General features: G+C 33.8%; 1 protein-coding gene across 2 annotated transcripts; it reads right to left on the reverse strand.

Moving 5' to 3' along the window:
• Window positions 1–48: 48 nt before the first annotated feature.
• On the reverse strand, window positions 49–17,296 carry Sin3a (SIN3 transcription regulator family member A). Of its 2 annotated transcripts, XM_076384949.1 has the most exons (19): window positions 17,160–17,296; window positions 14,565–14,857; window positions 13,706–13,879; window positions 13,435–13,587; window positions 13,020–13,351; window positions 12,691–12,928; window positions 12,346–12,600; window positions 11,811–12,212; window positions 11,281–11,732; window positions 10,735–11,209; window positions 10,407–10,653; window positions 9,950–10,321; window positions 9,697–9,866; window positions 9,402–9,596; window positions 8,881–9,159; window positions 3,673–3,824; window positions 3,358–3,568; window positions 465–3,278; window positions 49–386 (listed from the first exon to the last, which is right to left on the reverse strand). In XM_076384949.1, the coding sequence occupies exons 2-18, from the start codon at window positions 14,835–14,837 to the stop codon at window positions 3,027–3,029; spliced, it is 4,632 nt and encodes a 1,543-aa protein (XP_076241064.1). In that variant the 5' UTR covers window positions 14,838–14,857; window positions 17,160–17,296; the 3' UTR covers window positions 49–386; window positions 465–3,026. The 2 variants fall into 2 exon arrangements, with proteins under 2 accessions (XP_076241064.1, XP_076241065.1); XM_076384950.1 differs by lacking the exon at window positions 49–386 and having other exon boundaries at window positions 534–3,278; window positions 8,950–9,159.
• Window positions 17,297–18,968: the final 1,672 nt, after the last annotated feature.

Consider the following 18,968-nt stretch of genomic DNA (forward strand, 5'->3'; position numbering starts at 1 on the left):
TATCACTTTTATTAGAAATAAATAATGTTAGCAGGAAACCAAAAATTGTAACTCGTTTTCTCATTTATTTATTCCGCTTACCTTAGTCCAGAGCACAAGTTAAAATTTAATACAAGGACTTCACTGTCTCACTTTCAACCAGTCTGCTCAAAGTCTAGATTGCGATCGACTTGTTCAGTTTATATGTACAATTTGTGAAATTTGTTGAGGGCACACAAGAGAAATAGAACGCCTGGATGCGTCAATTTATAAAAGTTTTCGATTCGAAGAGAGTAACAGGTCTCGAATTTTATTGATTGAAGGCATTCTCTTTAACTGAAGCTAAGGAACCACCGCTACGAAATGCACCCCCAGGAATATGACGGCTTCTTATAAGGGTAAAGCGCCTGGAAAGTTCACGCATCACATACAAACTCCATGGACTTGAAAATACCCAAGGATATAAAAAAATTATATGCAATTACGGTCATAAAGCTGTAAACAGAAATTCTGGTTCCGTGAAATGAATAACTTATGACTTTATGACTGCACTATCGTCTTCTCCTAATCCATACGTTTCTAAATTTCATCATCTGTAATACAATCTGAAAACATAGAAATAATGAAATAGTACAGATGTAATATTAATGGTTTATTAATATTAATAATAATTTGTGCAAAATATATCAACATTAAATTATTATCTTGAGTAATAAAATTGCCTGTACATTCACTTTTGATACACGGACATACATTTTTTAAAATTAGCAATTTTCTTGATAAAATACACTATATTATTAATAGTCACAAGTAGTCGAGCATCGGAAGACCGCGTCTCTTTTTCCTTTGTTCATCTTTTGACAAGATACACAGAGGTTTAATGTACAACTGCATTATGTTGCATATTTAACGGCAAGATGTACGTATTTATGTGTGTATGAGCGTATAAGAACATCTTCCCAAAATTATCCGCAGAAATAGAGACACGCAAACACTTCAACAAAATCTGTGCAACTAGGATAAAAATGTATTCAATCATCTGATGTATACATTATTATCCGTCAATATATTTCAAATATTCTGTGTAATGTTTTTGGATGTCGAAAAAATCGATGCCAGGAAACTGATTTGTTTCCATACGTATCGATGACTGTACGCAGTATAAATGTTTTAAACGAATTATTTTTGTAACCACGCACGAATTACTGATACCTTTACAAACAAAAAGTTTGATGTTGAATGTATCGTCAATAAAAGGATCATTGTAGTTTTGTCAGCTTCATGTATGTATATCCATACATATATTATATTACACTTCGGAAATACACAACTAAAAGAGAATTGGTTTAAAAAAATCTATACTTTAGAAATTAAGAGCTATAACAGAATAATTACTCAAGTCATATACCTCGTGCGTGGTGCATTAATGCATTTTACCAATTAACACCGTACTTGGATGTAGTCGACACCTTTGCACTGTACAGGAACACCGTTATATATATATATTTAACATTTTACAGTTTTCATTTAACAGCCTAAAGATCAGGTAAAAAAATAAGGCCCAGTGTTTGTCCTCGTTTTATATGCGTATATACGTACATATGCACTCGACTATCGTGCATTCATATACACATGCATATACTTATGTACACGCATGTATCCATACATACAATCATATGTATAATGAATTTTCAGAGAAGGGAAACGTCAAAATATAACTGCATCGTTTATAACAAAATAAGAGAAGTAAGTTATTAAAAACTTCTAATAGAAAATATTTTACATGCGTATGTATAGAGTACCTTGAAGAACAGTTTGTAAAATCATCAAAATAAGTGTAAAAATTATTGATGCAAGAGAAAAGACTTGTTGAAATCTTTATTACTTAAAGAAATATATTATACAATTTAGCCAATGTATGCTAATTCAATCTTAGATACATTCTATTATTCAATGTTTTACTTTGAAATTCAATTATAAATAAAAAAAACATCTGAATACTAGAACATACTGTAAGTCCATTAATTGATAAACGATATTTCTCATTTTCCTTTACTCGCGTAGGTCTATAAAAATAAAACATATAGTGAAATAAAACTGGCTGAATCTGCAATAATGTACTTATAAACGACTATTATATTAAGATAGAATATTCATTCTAAATTGTTTAAGATTACGATAAAGTATCAAAAGTTTTATGTTAACTTTACTCTCTTATATAAAATCCTTAGCTGAATAGAACCTGTATTTTAATTCGATGGAAAAGTATTTGACATGGAAATGAAATGTTACCATTTAAATATATTACCTGATCACAAGCTTATCTTTAATACAAGTGGAAATATCGATCATTTCGATCGTTTTTCGTACGCGATTTTCCGCTAAATTCATTATTTAAATATACAATAATTTCATAGACCCTTCGATTATTAACAATTTGACGAGATAGCGATATTTCCATTTGTATTATATTATTCATACCTGTACAGTAAAAGAACCAAGTCTCGTCGAAGTCGAATGCAATTAATGCAGCATTACAGGTAAGAATATAGCGAGGTCATAAACACAGCAGCAGGTAATGATGGCTCGATTAAATACTCTCCGCCTATAGTCAATCTATTAAATAACTTTTATTGCTCTCACCTTGCCATAAGTACATACACGGTGCAATCCAATGAGTAACGAAATTTAAATTTGCCTATTTCTGTCCGCAACAATTGCGCTTTATGACAGACTGTGTACGCTTTGAATGTCTCGCTATATTCTTCTGACCTACAATACCCGATGCTTATAGTTCCTCCTAAATGATTACTCCTTTATTTTCTTCGTTTATGATCAACTTCGTCCACAAAATAAGACGTTCTTTAATAGTTCACGTTCGAAACATAGGTCAAGAATCAGTCTTAATTTTATCCTGAATCGTAGTGACCCTCTCTTAACTAATGATTAAACAGAAAATATCCACGAACATGAGATTATCGAAACGAGTTTTCTGTAATAATCATATATTCTCAAATGATAGTAAAGAAATTATAAGAGATGTAAGATTATACACATGGTTCCGTCAAAAGATCGGGTTGCAAACGTTCCACACGATAACGATTGTATTGTCGGTAAGGTGATCTAGTTTGGTCATTGTCCGTAATCACTCGTGTCTTGTGAGGGATTAAGTTTTCGTAGCGTCCCATTAACCAATCCTGGCACAACCGATGTTGAATATCAGCCACATTTTTAGACGCCCAAGACGCAAGCCACTGATGAAACTTTGAGTTCAAATGTTTAGTCACTGCTGGATGACACTATCGAAAGAGAAATGAATAGCATTAATATCTTTGTATTTTTAAAAATGAAATACAGATGTATAAAAATAATAATTACTTCTCTGGCACGACTGAACGAATTCTGTTTATAAAGGAATGCTTCCTTGCTAGCCACATACAGCATTTGGTAACTGTTGGGATTAAATCTACATTGTGTTTCATCGGAATTGATGATATCAGACGTGTCCCCAGAATCTGCTAATCTTAAACCAGGAGGCCGCTTTAGAAGCGCATCTACAGAATCCAATGCTTTTTCCTTGTCAGTCGATCTAGAAGAAGATGTATTATCATAAAGTGTTAACAGAATGAACATATATTGCTCTCTCTTAGTAGCAAGATGATAATAATATAAATATTTGTGAAAGATACATACTCTGCACCTTTCTCGGGGTGATTAGAATTAGACATGGATGCTGACATCATTCGTGCAGCCCTCTTCCTCCACTGTCTAACATTACGGTAAAGAAATACAGGCTTACGTCCTGCCAAGATCCTGCCTAAAGAACTCCAACCATTTCCATCCATCTACAACAATCATTTTACATTAGTTTACTGTTTAAAGATAGAGCTATATAATATATAGATAAAAATGTTATTAATATTATTTTTTGTACTATTGTATATAATTAATACTGAATCTCACACCTAACTTTAGATTTCTTATTATAGCACAACTGTAAAATAATTTTCTATTATAATTTACAGTACACGTTGGTTTTTTATATGCTTTTAAGCATCATTTCATGCTGTTTTTGAAAGACAACTAAACTACTTTTAAATTCGAAAGCAATAGTAATAGACAAAAAAAAAGAAGAAATAAAAATAATGTTTCTCTTTTCTACAACAAAAATATTTTCCGAATGTTTTGAAAGGAAAAGGCTGTTAAAAGAAATTAATTATTAATTAACAATCCTATTAATTTTAGTTTTTGAATTCAGTGAAATTTTCAATTATTTGACAAGTTCCTTGCCATTATGTGATTGTCATTATATATTTGTTACATACTTAATCACATACAGCTTAATGAAGTTGTATACTACAAATAAAATTTAGCTACAACTAACTTGGATAAGTGTGGATGGGTCAACAGGATATGACTTAGAGATGAACATAAAAATGTTCATGTACACATAGGAGATTTTATGCGTGTAAAGCAGTAGTTTAAGGTAAGTCACATTTAAGATAATATTTGCAACAAAACGGAAAGCTTAGTGTTTTATTGTTTTTGTACTATATTATTGGTACTGTATAGCTAATTATAAATTAAAAACAGATTATATCTAATAAAACATCAACAAAAAACTACAGACTTTGTGACTACGACTCACAACTTACAAATTTATGAATGTTTGTAACTTAACATTAATATGTTAAGATTTGAATACTAAATAAAGGTATATCTACTCTCAGTACCAACAATATTTAACATTGATAAAACAATTTTTTTTTCATTTTGTCATACAAATAAAAGAAATGCAAAGCATAAAACAAAGTAGAAAAAATGTGTTTAGACTAACATTTCTCAGTTCAATTTATGATCCATGTACACCCATAGGTAATGAATGAACTTGTGGATCGTAAGCATAACAAAAGAGACAAAGTATTAACATAATTGTAGTTCAGACTATTAAACCGTTTTAAGCTACGAACTTCAATATTTTAAAATACAGATGTGTTAGAAAAGAGATATATTACTCTTAATATTTGTCACTGTTTCATATTTAGCACATATAATATATTTAAATAATAAGCAGAAAAAATCAAGCTAAATGAGAAAATATCTAAAATAAAAATCAGATGAGGATAACTAAAAATTTCAACATCTGAATTAAATGCTTATAGTTAACAAGTATTTAAAGTCAGTGTTAAAAATATTTTGTGTTTTCTCTTGTAAGCAGTACAGGCAAAAAACTTTTTACAAAAAATGAATATTATTGGAGAATCAAAGTAATAAATTTAGTGGTACAAAATGATGTTAGACAATAATGTTTAAAAGCATTGTTCATGTATTTCAATATCTCTCTTCTATACAATATTATTGTTATCTATTATTATATGTATATTCGTTTCATATACAGATTACAGTTACAAAATATATATATATATATATGTCTTATATATATATAAGAGTTTAAAATTCACTGCGTAAAGTGAAAACGGAGATATGAGCTTATAACAATCACATAAAATCTGTCTGCACATACGATTTCATTGTCTCAATGAAACTATATTACAAATGTCACAGTAACGTTTAAATCAGATTATTTGTGGCAACAATTACAAATATATGTATATTGTTAAATTAATGAAATTTGTGCCACGTTATCTAATAAAAACGTATTGAACTGTTAAACAAACGAAAAATATATAAATACACGTACATAATACGTGTAAACTCTCTCTTTTTCTCTATATAATATAGAGCGCTTAAAATTCCGTGATGCAGAGCTTTGTCAGAAAATGCATGTTTACATTTTATACAAAATACGAAGATATTTTTAATAAAGAAACAACATTGCGAACACTGCATATGAAAATCCACTCTCGTGATAAAAGTATATGTACTGTACAAAACACTATGGCAGAGAAATCTAAGAAACAATACCTGTTGTCCATAGAATGTACAAAACATATATCTCGACATCGAACGATAAAACTAGTAAAGTATTACTAGTGGTTCGTTAAAAAGAAAATCCTAATGCGACGTTTAAACATGATAAAGTTAAAAATCATATTGACTATGAAACTGATAAACTTTTCCAAACCTAGAGTGAATAAAGAAAGATCACTGGATAAAGATTTACTGTTCCAAACAGAGCTAAACGTTTAACGTTTAAACTAACAATTGCTATTACTCCATTCCAAGTTATTGATACCTCCAATAGAATTATATTCAGTTCAAGAGAAGAATGTAATTACACAAATGAAAATTCATTGGAGCACCGAAAGGACCTTCTTGTGCAAAAGCAACAGCACCAAACAGAGAGAGCTAAAACTGTGAAACCTTTGGTGAATATTTGAACATTACGGGATATCAACGCTTTATACTGTTACGTTCTTTGATTAGAGCTGCAAATTAGTTGAAAGATACAAGTAATTCTCTATTTACATGCTACATCGTATAATCTTTGCTTCACTACTTATGTATTAATATATACACAGCAAAGAAGTATCATACACATGTATTTCACAATGGTGCAACAGTTAAGCCAGGAACACACTTGGTCCACGCCATGATAACTATTTTCAGTTGAAATTTAAGCTAGAACCAATGCATACTGTATTTCGTTGTGTGCAACACATGGCATATCATACTACACTCTCTAAACCAATAAGTTTGATCCCAAGAATGTAATATAGCATGTTGCACCAACAGGAATTCTCATAATTCGAAGTGCTCTAAACAGGCTTCATTCCTAATATTAAAAGTAATCGACGATTTCAAGGAGCGATTTCTAATGCCTAAAAAGAAAATGATTTCAATGTTTGATCAACGTACCCTAATTTCAAGCTAGGGACGAGTAATTTCTCATGCTTCTGTCGTTAGTTTCCACATGGGATTGTAACACATATCCTTCAGAAGTCTTTGAAAAACATCCAAAGCATTATGCGATGTATTCTGGATCTTCTCTCCACATTCATTTTTTAACAGTTTTATCTCCGGTATATTAGAAGTTTTGCAGTGACAAATTTTTAAGCTGAAGCAAGATGAATGATTGAAAAAACCACCATATTGTAGGATGTAATGTGGCGTGGAAATAATGTGTTCATGAGTCAATATCCATGTTTCCTTTCCAAAGGCTTCACTAATGTTTGAGTATGATAGTAAATGGTGGAATTTTACAAGTTAGTGATGCACACTACCAGTCGACCTAAGTTGTGTATCAAAAACATATGTACAAATTTATATCAAATATTTACATCTTTTTAAATTCTATTTCATTTATAAATTCTAGGAATTAGGATCTTATCTAATATGATAATAATAAGATGAAAATGAAATAAACATTAAGAATTGACCCATATCCAATGTGATGTTTTAAACTAACACTTTACATTCGTTATGGCACTGCTTGGATGACTTCATTTATGTATGCCGTGTCCCCTTTTCATTTTGTACATTTGCAACTGTTAAATGTTTCTTACTATCTTTCATTTCATTATTACTATACGTTGCTTTAATTATTTCATCTTTCCCTTCTCTAAAAAAAAATTAAGTGGGCAATTACAGAGATAGTACGATAATGCACAATACGTTAACAATGTATACATGAAATGTTCCTTGTTCACTTCGTTGACCCGATAATTTTTACGTTAGATGACAAATTCACAGAGAATCATGTTTTCAACATGACTGCAAGTCATTTTTAGTCAATTTAGAAATTCTTATTTTTTCAAGCTTTCAAAGCTTCTATAAACTCTCATACGATCATGTACAAATTCTTTTCAAACAAAAACAAAAAACGAACAAAAACGTTATTAAATAACCACGAAACGAATAAATATAATAACAGAATATAAAAATAAAATTAAGAAACAAGAACTTAGAAACTTCTGTACGTAAGTTTAAATATCGTGCACTTCCTTTTCAGCATCATACGTCTTTAAATACTTTTTAATTCTAAGCTCATAAAAAACTCCAATAAAAGAAGTTATCGTCATATTAAAAGTAAAACCCTAGAGAACAAGTACTTAGACAAAAAGTGAACCTAAAATTGTTCACGTCACATAAAACGAGGAAGCAAATATAAAAACTAATAAATAATGTAACAACATGTCTGTAAATGCCGTTGATAATCTTCTGTATTGAAAATTTAGAAAAATTTCTATTTAAATATCGTTGTGTACTATAAATTGATATTTAAAATATAGAAATATAATTTATAATTTGTCGTATAACGTCTAACGGTGTTATTGCAATACACCAATAGTACGGGCGAATATATATGGAATAAAGATTGGGGAATTCGTTTTTTGTAGTGCACTATGCAAAATTTTACTTAATTTACAGCACCACGTTGGACGCACTGAGATGAAAAATCATGTCTCTCTTATCTCCTTAAATATTACGAAAATAAATATATGACCTTCCGTTATCTTTTTTTTTCTTTGCATTTAAAAGAATATTAGTTCATTCTGCCTATGTATACAAAGTTCTGTCAATACTATGCAACGACAAGTATGAACCAATGCTCTGACCTCATTCGCATAATAAAGCGTTGGTGATAGCAAATCGTGTATGCCCGTATAGCTTCCTCGTATTAGCAAACAACCGATATATTTATATATACTGCAACGTTTTCTTCTAAAATATTTTCTACTTTATGGAAATCAACAAAGATGATACTCTTGAAGACCGATTTCTGGAAATATGCCTGACTGCATTCACGCACGAATACCTCTGTATTAATACGATCACATAAAATAATAAAAAGAAGAAAGTTTGCAAAAACTTTCGTTCTTTGGGACACTAGTTGTACACTGAATAGCATCGGTACAACTCCAATCACAGACATCAAATACGAATGAACGTAAACTGCAACGTTGGCAATGATTATGAAAAGGGATGTGGATCCTATACCTTCTTGCTAATGTCAGTGTTCTTGCGCTTTCTGCCCCTCCCCCCCCTTGCTGCCTGGTCGTTACTCACAGGATGATTGGTTGTTGGCTCATTGTCTGTTAAGGTAGGGGTGTCTTTCGGGCTAGTCTGACCAGCTGGAGCAGAAAACCTCTCAACATATGTAGACCATTTTTCAGATACTGTAACTCCTTCCCTTTCCCTTTCCCTACAACTGTTGTCCATTGCCTCATCACCCTCCGTATCCAACAATTCCATTGTCATTTTACAGTCCTTTTTATACTGTAACAATAAAAAGTAATACACTTATAATATGCCCTTCTTATAATCAGAAATTCTATGTTTTATTTTATAGTATCACGTCCATGCCATTGTTAACTGTAATCGAATAGTATATTATAAATACAACATAGCATCGTGATGTTCGTAAAACCATAAGTTGAAAAAAACATTTAAAAATTTTGCTTCCGAAACTAAACTACAGAATGATATTTTAAAACAGAAGATTAATATTAAATACTCACTATGTATATTTTAAAACAATTTTCATCCGCCATAGCCTTCTCAGCTTTACGCTGATACACTATTTCTGCACTAAGTCTCATATACGCAGTGGCGCATAAACCACCCGCGCCGTTGCTTTCTTTTGGTTGACGTTGTTCTCGTTGAAACAGATCCATACACTGTTGACATATAGGATCCGAAACCAAATGCTGTAACTGAAAATTTCATATATTTATTTCAAAATTCATATCCTTACTAAAAATGCTTTGAGTGAAACTATTAGATAAATGTTGAAATCTGTACGTGTACACTTACTTGTCTTACAGCATACGTCACAACCTTGTCTAATGTAAAGGCAATGTAGGCATGGATACCGAACATTTCTCGTAAAGTATCCTCGTACGCAGTGCTTTCCATATTACCATCGAGGACGTTTTTAACCATATCCAAAAACGCAGGATAATAGTCCTCAATTTCAATTTCATCTAAATCAAATGTACAACGTTAAATTACAATAAAATAGACTTTGTTCTGCGATGCATAAAAAGAATAATAACTCGTTACTTACTTTTAGGTTTTAATCTTAAAGCAACAGCTGTACTCTCTTTACGTTGTTGTTTGTACCGCGATTCCTCCTCCGCAAGAGCGACAGCTCTATCATACATTTTTGTCAATCTCTCACATAAAATATGATGTAGCCTCAAAAAAAGATACCAATTATTGCTACCCATGAAAAGCGTATACGCTTCTTCAGGATCGTTGGACATGGCATGAATCGGTACTTTGACATCAGGTTCAGTTTTAATTGATGTAGAAGTTGGAATCGGAGACGCAGGCGTCTTATTCCTATTCGCCTGAAGACCACCACTCAAGGGAGAGGTATTCATCGTTACTGATTGAGAATTACTACATGCTGCTACGTTCAAATCTTCTTTCTCATCTGTAATAACGATACGAATGAAATGCGTCGTTATAATTCAACTTGACAATTTAATCATAATTGTAGAATTTTATTTATTACATACCATCTTCGTCTCTTTCATCATCACTGAGTTCTTGGCGTTGATGAAAGAAAAGATCAGGTATAAAATGCTTCAATAAAAGCTTTATTCGTTGCTTATCTTCTTTATGAATAGCCGTTTGACGTTTTACGTGATGAATTAGGAGATTAGCTGCATCATCCAAAACAGATTTATCTTTGTAGGGCAATATAAGATGTGGACCACTATTATTTTGACCATCTCCATTGCCATCATCCACTTGTTCATGTCTCTGTAAACAATTGATTAATAAGAATACATTTTTTAATGTGGAGAAAAAATATTGGCATGAAAAAAAATAAATGTTACACACCTCATCGTATAAAGTTTCAATTTCATTAAATAAGCTTTTGGACCTTAGAGCCTTCACGTCATTTTGTTTGAAATTAATACCCTGATGGTCGAGAGATTTCAAATAGTATTTTTCGTTTTGTTCTCTCCAAATTTTGTTAAAACCTTTTTGTGCTTCTCGCCACTCTTCCTCTTTACTTTTTAATCGTCGAAGGACTACCGGTACCGCTACTACAGGATTTTTCTTCAGACCGTCGATAATATCAGCAGCCTTATCACCGTATATCCTTTTTAAAGCTCTCTGATGAATTGTAGGAGAACAACCACCAAGACAATCGTCAAGTTTAAACTTCTGAAGCTCCTCTTGACTCATCCTACTCATTTTCTTGTGTACGCCTTCAAGAACCCTAATTGTTGATGCATTCGTTTCTATCACACCATCTAATTCGAATCGTTCATCCTCACAGCGGTAGATAAACTCCTCATATTGAGTTTTCCTAGAAATTTAATTAAATTACAATCATATTTCTCTAACCAACACATATAGTACTTAATTAATTGAACAAACCTTGATGTTACAAATGTGCTATCTTCAGACCAAGTAGGAAATGAAACCCATGTATCGTTAAGAACTTCTTTACACAACTGTGTTCTTCCTGTACACTTTGGTTGAACATAAGACTTTGGTAACGCACAATATGACGCTCCTAAACGTTTACACGCCGTATAATCGATCTCCATTGCCAGATCGCCTTGAGGCCGCTCCTGATGACTTCGTACAACATTATTTGGTAACGCTTCAACGTTCATATTGCTACTCGTATTTGTGGCAGCGGTCGTAGAAGACTCGGGTAAATGACCCAAGAAATCCTTAAACCAGCGTAAAAGTTCAGGAAAGCGACCGAGAAATGGCGTTACCAGTTGCACTAATTCAGACTTCGACACTATTTCTTGATTAAACAAAACCAAGCATCGAAGGAAGTTCTCATAAACTTCTTGAGATCTTAGTGCTTTGCGGACCTAAACACGGAAAACATCCCATTTTATCATTTTTACTGTCGCTTCCTTATACACTTTATTAATATTGCGAATACAAACCTTATCGAAGAAGGCATAGTCGTTCAAGCTACCATATTTTCCTGCCTCTGCTATAGTAACGCATTCACGCATAGACGAAACCTTATGCTTCTTCAAAGGAGGTGGTCCGTGCTGTATGTGATGCGAATTTCCAGGTGTTACCGAAGGCGAAAACGACGGACTTCTTTTCAATGGCCCTGTGCTATGGCTGAATTTTTGCACGCTGTTAATATCTCGGACACCAGATCTATCACGTTCTCTTTCGCGATCTCTGTGATCGCGACTTTCACGTTCTATTGTACCAGTACCGCTTGACTCCCGAAGATCTCGTGAAATATTTCCCGAATTATTGTAAGGTGCCTTAGGTCCCAGTGGTTTCTTGACGATCGTCGTGTGATCGTTCACTGTTGCAGTCTTGTTACTCTGCAACATAACGGACTAATACCAATCAAAGTTCGCTGATACAAATACGGATTTGAGGAGACCTTAATTGTATCAAGAAGTCCTCAAATTTTTGGCTTATTCATATAAGCAGTATTAGATATATATTACTCACCAGTGAGCTCTGTTGATTAGTAGCATCTGGCAGAAATTGTCCGAACTCAGCAAGCAAGTCTTCTTGATTTTCAAATAACTTTGCAACTTGACTGTAAACTTCCGCTTCTGTCAAGTGTTTCGCTCCACTAGTTGCACCCGATCCACCAGTGCCACCCATGTGACCAGATTCCTTTAAGTTCCGTTGTTCTTTTTGATAAGTATGCAAAATTTCTAAAAATCGTTTGTATTTGTCTGGTTGACCTTGAAATCGATTCTAGAATTGAAAATAATTTTGATAATGATACAAACCTTTTTATATATTTTATTTTCTATCATAACCTAATAAACTGATTTAGGTACAAACCTTGATTTTATTAACATAATTAATGGCATGATTAAATTCAACTGGTTGACTCTGTTGAGTTTGACCACTAGTTGGTATGCCATCTTGTGCTTGACTTAACGCTTGACTCACAGCCTGAGCTTGCGCTGCACTAACGTGGGAATTATTGTACGCCTGTACTGGCGGGGGTGAGGGTGCATGTACTGTTAAACTGTTGGTGGAAATATTGTTCGCCAATGAATGGTGTATAGTCGCAGATCTAGTTGTAAATAAAATAATCGATCAGTTACAAACATACTATACAATTTACATAGGTGAAAGGAATACAATGTAAATGGACAATATCTTACCCTGGCGTTATTTGTAAAATTGGAGGTGCTTTTGCTGGTTGAGTTGGTGGACTTGCAATAGGGGGTGAACCAACATTTACTGTACAATGATGCTGTGACAAAGTAGCAGTATGCGTTGCTGTTGGACTGGGCATACTGACTGATACTTGAAATGCATATCCCTGTTCGTTTGCTTGTACCTCTATTTTATATCCTGGTGGAAGAAATGTATTGAAGCCAACAATAAGTTCAGGATGTCCTTTGAATAAATGGCTCACTCGCGTTATAACTCCAGGAGTGTCTATACTTTGTGACTTAAATTCTTTCATAATGTCTAAGAAGTCATTATACACCTACAATTACAAATGTAATATAGATATTAGATTAATATTTCATTAAATATAGTTAGAAAATTACTGAAACCATTCATGTGTACCTGTGGTTGATCGCTAAATTTGTACTTGACTTGATCTAAGTAAGATAATGCATCCTCTACTTTTAATCTTTGAAATTGTTGAGACCCGCTTCCACCACCTAGGCTAGTGCCTGGTGGGGTAGAAGCTAATGGCGTTACATTGCCAGGATGGACCTATAAATGAAATAATAAAATGTGTGTTTAGCATTGCACCCCAGCGTGCTCTTACAGGCACTGTACAAACTCTTAATATTTCTAAATTAATATTATACATATATTATGGGATATAAACCTTGTGCCTTATTGTTGGCTGTTGTTGGGTATGGACTTGACTTTGTGTTCCTGGTGCAGGTTGTTGGGAACCCATACTATGGTTACTCCCACCACCTATACCACTATGCAACCCTCCACCAGTATTTACACTGCTACTGCTACATGTAGAACTAAGGCTTGAAGATCCACTTCCCTGAAAAATACCATGTAACATATTGCAACTAATTGAATGTAATTAAAACATTCTCAGTATAGACTATGTACACATAAATTTTTAATTATACAAAAAATATAGGCTTTATGGACACCAAATAAAATGTTATTTACATAACAAAATAAGGTAGGTTGAACAAATTTTGTAATACTTTTGCTTATCAAGTATATTGAATAAATATTAATTTCGGAATAACAATGAAAACATTCTGTAACTTTAGATATCAACAGAAATCAACAGCATTGAATCCTATTACACAAATGTCATTATACGAAAATAAATTTATTAACGTAACAATTACAAAAGCGTAACACGCGGAGCCGTTTAATTCGTCAGGTCGTTTTTAAGCAGATTAAATTCGTTTACTCTTTCAGCTATATATGTAGGTATATATACGTATATTCCTCTGCTATATTGGGTGTAATTATAAGTAACACTCCTGAAAAATTTAATATAAAATATCTTCTAAATTCGAAACAGAAAAAGCGGAAATTATAAAACAACACTGATAGAAACTAGATTAATATTACGCTATGTAAGTAGTTCGCGAACCATATCCAGTACAACTACACGTAAACAAAACTTACAAATGAACTTTTTTTAACGTTTTATTGTTATTTGTTTTCTGATCGTAAGTGGTGTTACTATAATGCAGATAACGCACCTTAATGGGAGACGGAGCCGCGGTCGGCACAACGATTGCTCCAGTGTATTGCTGTTGAGCTTGGGCAGTTCCGAATTGTATGCTTCCCGGCATTTCTTTCGAAGCAACTGATCGAACCGCTTGGCCAGGTACAACAACGCCTATTCCACTGCTTGAATGGTACTCCAAACCACCTCCTCCGCCACCTAAGCCACTTCCTGCACTCACTGACGAGTGCTTTAATGTTGCTGCTGCTGGTGATGCTACCTCGTCCAGCCCGCGAACACGTTTCATCGCAGATCACATTGGAAATACTATAAAATCAGAAAGAACATCATTCAAGTATGTATATATCACGTCACACTTTCATCTTATTTTCATCCTTTGGTTGACAAGAATGCTACTAAATCTTCAGGCCCCGCAGTTCGAACAGAAACCGCACTATGAATTCTAAATTTATTATTTTTAATTGTTGCGAAAATTTGATAGCAAGCTTGCAAGAAACAGTCATTGTTTCTCGCACTACTGTTAACGACACTCACATTCGGTACACTTGCCGCGCCATGAGCTGTCGAAAAAGCTTGTGCGGGTACGAAAACGATCGGTTTTGTTTCGCGTAAGGTAATAGAATGACGCGATCAACGTTGCATCCACAGTATGCGAGCTAACGCGTATGTAAATATGCGCGTGCCGAAATGTAACCGCGAAACTCGATATTCACTGGTGAATCGATTTTAATTTCACGGAACAGTACGGAATTTTGAAAACACCGCGCCGTGGTTCGTGTGACAGGACTCGTGACGAGGCCGAAGTAGCACGAGATATTTTTTCGTAGCAGCACACGTAGCAGACACCTTTTTGTTTAATATAATAGGGCAAACGAATCGAAAACTGAGCACAAGGTGAAGATTCATCATTATTTTTCATTAGAAGAAATAACTAAATTACGAATTATCAAAATTTTGTTCATATTTCATTCGATCTGAACACGTCGTGTTCTGCAAAATTAATTTTGCAGTTTGATAGAACGATATCACATGAAACGCATATCATTTACATTAAAATTTCATTTCGAGTAATTCGGAACTTCGACTTCATTTTCTTGCTCGATTTTATGATTAAAAATAATTGAATTACTCATATCTGCAAACTGCTATATATATTGCATAATATCAAACAATTAAAGTGCACGTGGTTATATTTTCGAATTTCGATATAAATATGACAAATTGTAGGATATGCTAAATTTGACTAAACTTTTGAGAAATCTTACTTGAACAGATGTTTAAGTAATATAACCTCACAAAAAGACCTGAAAATCTTATACAAGAACATTTTCTTATAAATTTAGTAGAGTAGATAAGTTTTTTAAAAAATGATTACTATTGTTAACATTCAATAATGCACATTTAATATATAATGCATTTTTTGTTGTTATAATTACATGTTTTTCATGCATATCTTGAACTACCACAATGTCATACATATTCTTTCGCATATCATGCTTTTTAGTTACTTTACAGCTAAATCGTTAAGACCACAATATAATATGTGTAAAAAGAAACTATAATTTGTATTTCATTGAGTTTTATAAAAAAGTAAATCTAAATTTTCAGTGCATTATCTATATATTTGACTTTATTTATATGTACTTAAAGTAGAAGAAACATTCTTATAAGATTACTCACGATTATATAAAAATATTTCTTATCTCTATTACAAATTATTTGAACTTCTGAATACATTAGCTGGTTTTTTTCTAAATGAATATATATAATTGTAAAAGAAATCTGCTCTGTTTTGTGCCATTTTCATATTGAGATTTAGAGAAACTCAAGCACATGGCTTTACTATTACCATAAAACTCGTAACTTTATTCTTTATGTTATTATTGTCAAGATAAAAAAATATATATTGACAAAATCATATAATATGCAGCAACATATTTATATATTAGTTTATAATGACCTTGCAAGGATATAGGAATGTCAGTGTCATGAAAAACAAAAAATATAATGTAGATATTAAGGTAATGCATATAAGATCTCATTCTTCCAAAGACTCAAATTTTGTAGAGAAATTATATGAAAGTTAAACAATATTTAAAGGTTAATGATTATAAAAAATAGTTTCTTGTAGCACATATGCATAAATTTCTAAAGAAGATTCTTAGTTTACTACTTGCAATTCTTTACCTCATAATATGTTCAATCAAACCCTATAGTCTCTGTCTTTCTATAAATCTAAATCAATCGCTAAAGCTATTGCAACAATAAAAAGGTTAAATCTAACATTCTAAGAAGGTTACATCAACACAAGAAACACCTAACATTGATTCTCAAAATACAGTTTCAGAGACGAATTCATGATAGTTGTATCAATACGTAGCTCGAAGAAACACAGAATAGGTGACACTTAGAGAGTTCCCAGCTTTCAGAACATCTGATTTATAGTAAACCAAAGCATCGGAGCTGAAGGATCGTTGAAAAATATTTGAAGCTAGACAAAAGCTTAGCCCAAAATATATGAAGCTTGAGGAGTAGGTACGTGTCTCTAATGTTTCATCGAAGAAATGAGATCTCATATGCAGAAGGCAAAGGTAAAGGGTATACATACCAATTTCCATTTGAAAAGAAGTTGAACGTCCTTGCAGCACGTAATTTCGAGAGAAGTTGTCCAGAAGCAAGTGGTCGAGGCGAAATGGTCTCGAGATCGCGACGAAAGCTGTGCCGTTCCACGAGGAGACAGGAGCGTTGGTGGAATTTGTTTGTTCGGAAAATTTCGATCGCGGTATCGGTCTCCGCGAGGGGAATTTCGCTGGGGCAAGAGAGACGAAATAGAGCCGGTAAAGGCAGCTGTACGGACGCGTACAGGCCGTGTCCCGTGAAGTCGTCGAAGCGAGGTTTGTCAGTGCTGCACGTTTCCAAACACTTCCCGGCCCTCGACGTTACGCAATATTCCACGTAAATACATAACACATTTTCCCGTGAGCTCCAGTGAAAATAATCGTCCTGGCGGTACTCCTTTTACAAAGGAGCCACCTCGGCTGGCCCGAAAGCACACTTGTGTACACTTTAACCCCGTAGTATCGGTCCTTTCGGCCGCGTAACTGACTTCCCGCACAAAAGCTTCGGCTCCGTTGTTTTTTCACGACCAAAAAATCGACGGAAGCCTTAACGGGCCGGTCGGTCTGGTCGCGACAGGAATTCACTATGCTCTCGCGGATCTCGCTCTCAGAACCATCGAAATCTCGTCGTGTGGGTAAACAAACTCGGTAAAATGCACATTTTCGCGAGTATCTTCGATGGATTACCGCACTTTTTTAAAGGAAAAAAAGGCAAATGCAAAAGGCATACTCGCACTCTCGAGGGTACAAGGCAAACTATTGGATTTTGTATGGCAAACAAGGAACTGACTGGTCGTATAGCGGGATGAGGAAGATGGAGGGGATCGCGCAGGACCGTATTCATCTGCTAAGCGTCTCTGTTACCAACCACTCGGGTACCTCCTGCAAAGCGTATGTGCCACACACAGGCCCTCGCGAGAGTTCTCCTCTTCGAACTTTCATTAATCGTACATCGATTACTCTTTCTCGTACTTTTTCCACCTTTTCTCCACCAAACATTTTTCACGGGCTAACCATTTTTTAATGCACGTATCTTAACTCACTTCGAATCTACTCGTAACGAAAAATCGTTTCTAAACGTTCGTGACATGACAAGCACGCGTGGATTTTTCTTGCATTCGTAGTTTTCTACGGATGTTGTTTGACCGCGCTTTCTAGTCGATCACTGCCACTCGGAATTTCATAGGATTTTATCAAATATGTGCAACGTTGTAATTCATTCAACTTTGTATATTTTTCCTTTATTTGTTATTGTTATCGACAATCTTTGTGTAGCGTTGTTGTAATTATTCATACTCTTGTTACGCGAACCGAATTATTGTTTCACGATAAAAAATACTTCTCACACGAAACACAGTCGACACATGTACATAGGTATAAATACATACATTGAAGAAAGAGCACACGACAGTCTCGAAGAACGCACCGCCAAAGTTTCGCTCGAGTACTTCTGCACAACACGAACTTTTCATCAGTCACAGTGATAGTTCCTGAGCAATACAGCAAATTACAAAGTCTTCTCACTTCGTAAATTTTGTTCATTCGAACATTAACGTAGTCCCCTCACAGCATATGGAATTTTAATTGCGCCATATAAGACAGCGAATTAATATAAACGAGAAACGCATAATTCGCTATAGAGTCGAGTAACAACACGAAAGATTTCGTTTGAGTGATTTAGAATGCTTTGAAACAAAAAAACATAGGATCCAGACAGCGTGATCTACGCAAAATTTCATGACACCACTCCAAGTATGATGTTTTCATAATTTCGTTCCTTTTGGTGTTCTTTTAAAGAG

Source organism: Calliopsis andreniformis, chromosome 9 (assembly GCF_051401765.1).
Source record: "Calliopsis andreniformis isolate RMS-2024a chromosome 9, iyCalAndr_principal, whole genome shotgun sequence".
Classification (NCBI taxonomy): domain Eukaryota; kingdom Metazoa; phylum Arthropoda; class Insecta; order Hymenoptera; family Andrenidae; genus Calliopsis; species Calliopsis andreniformis.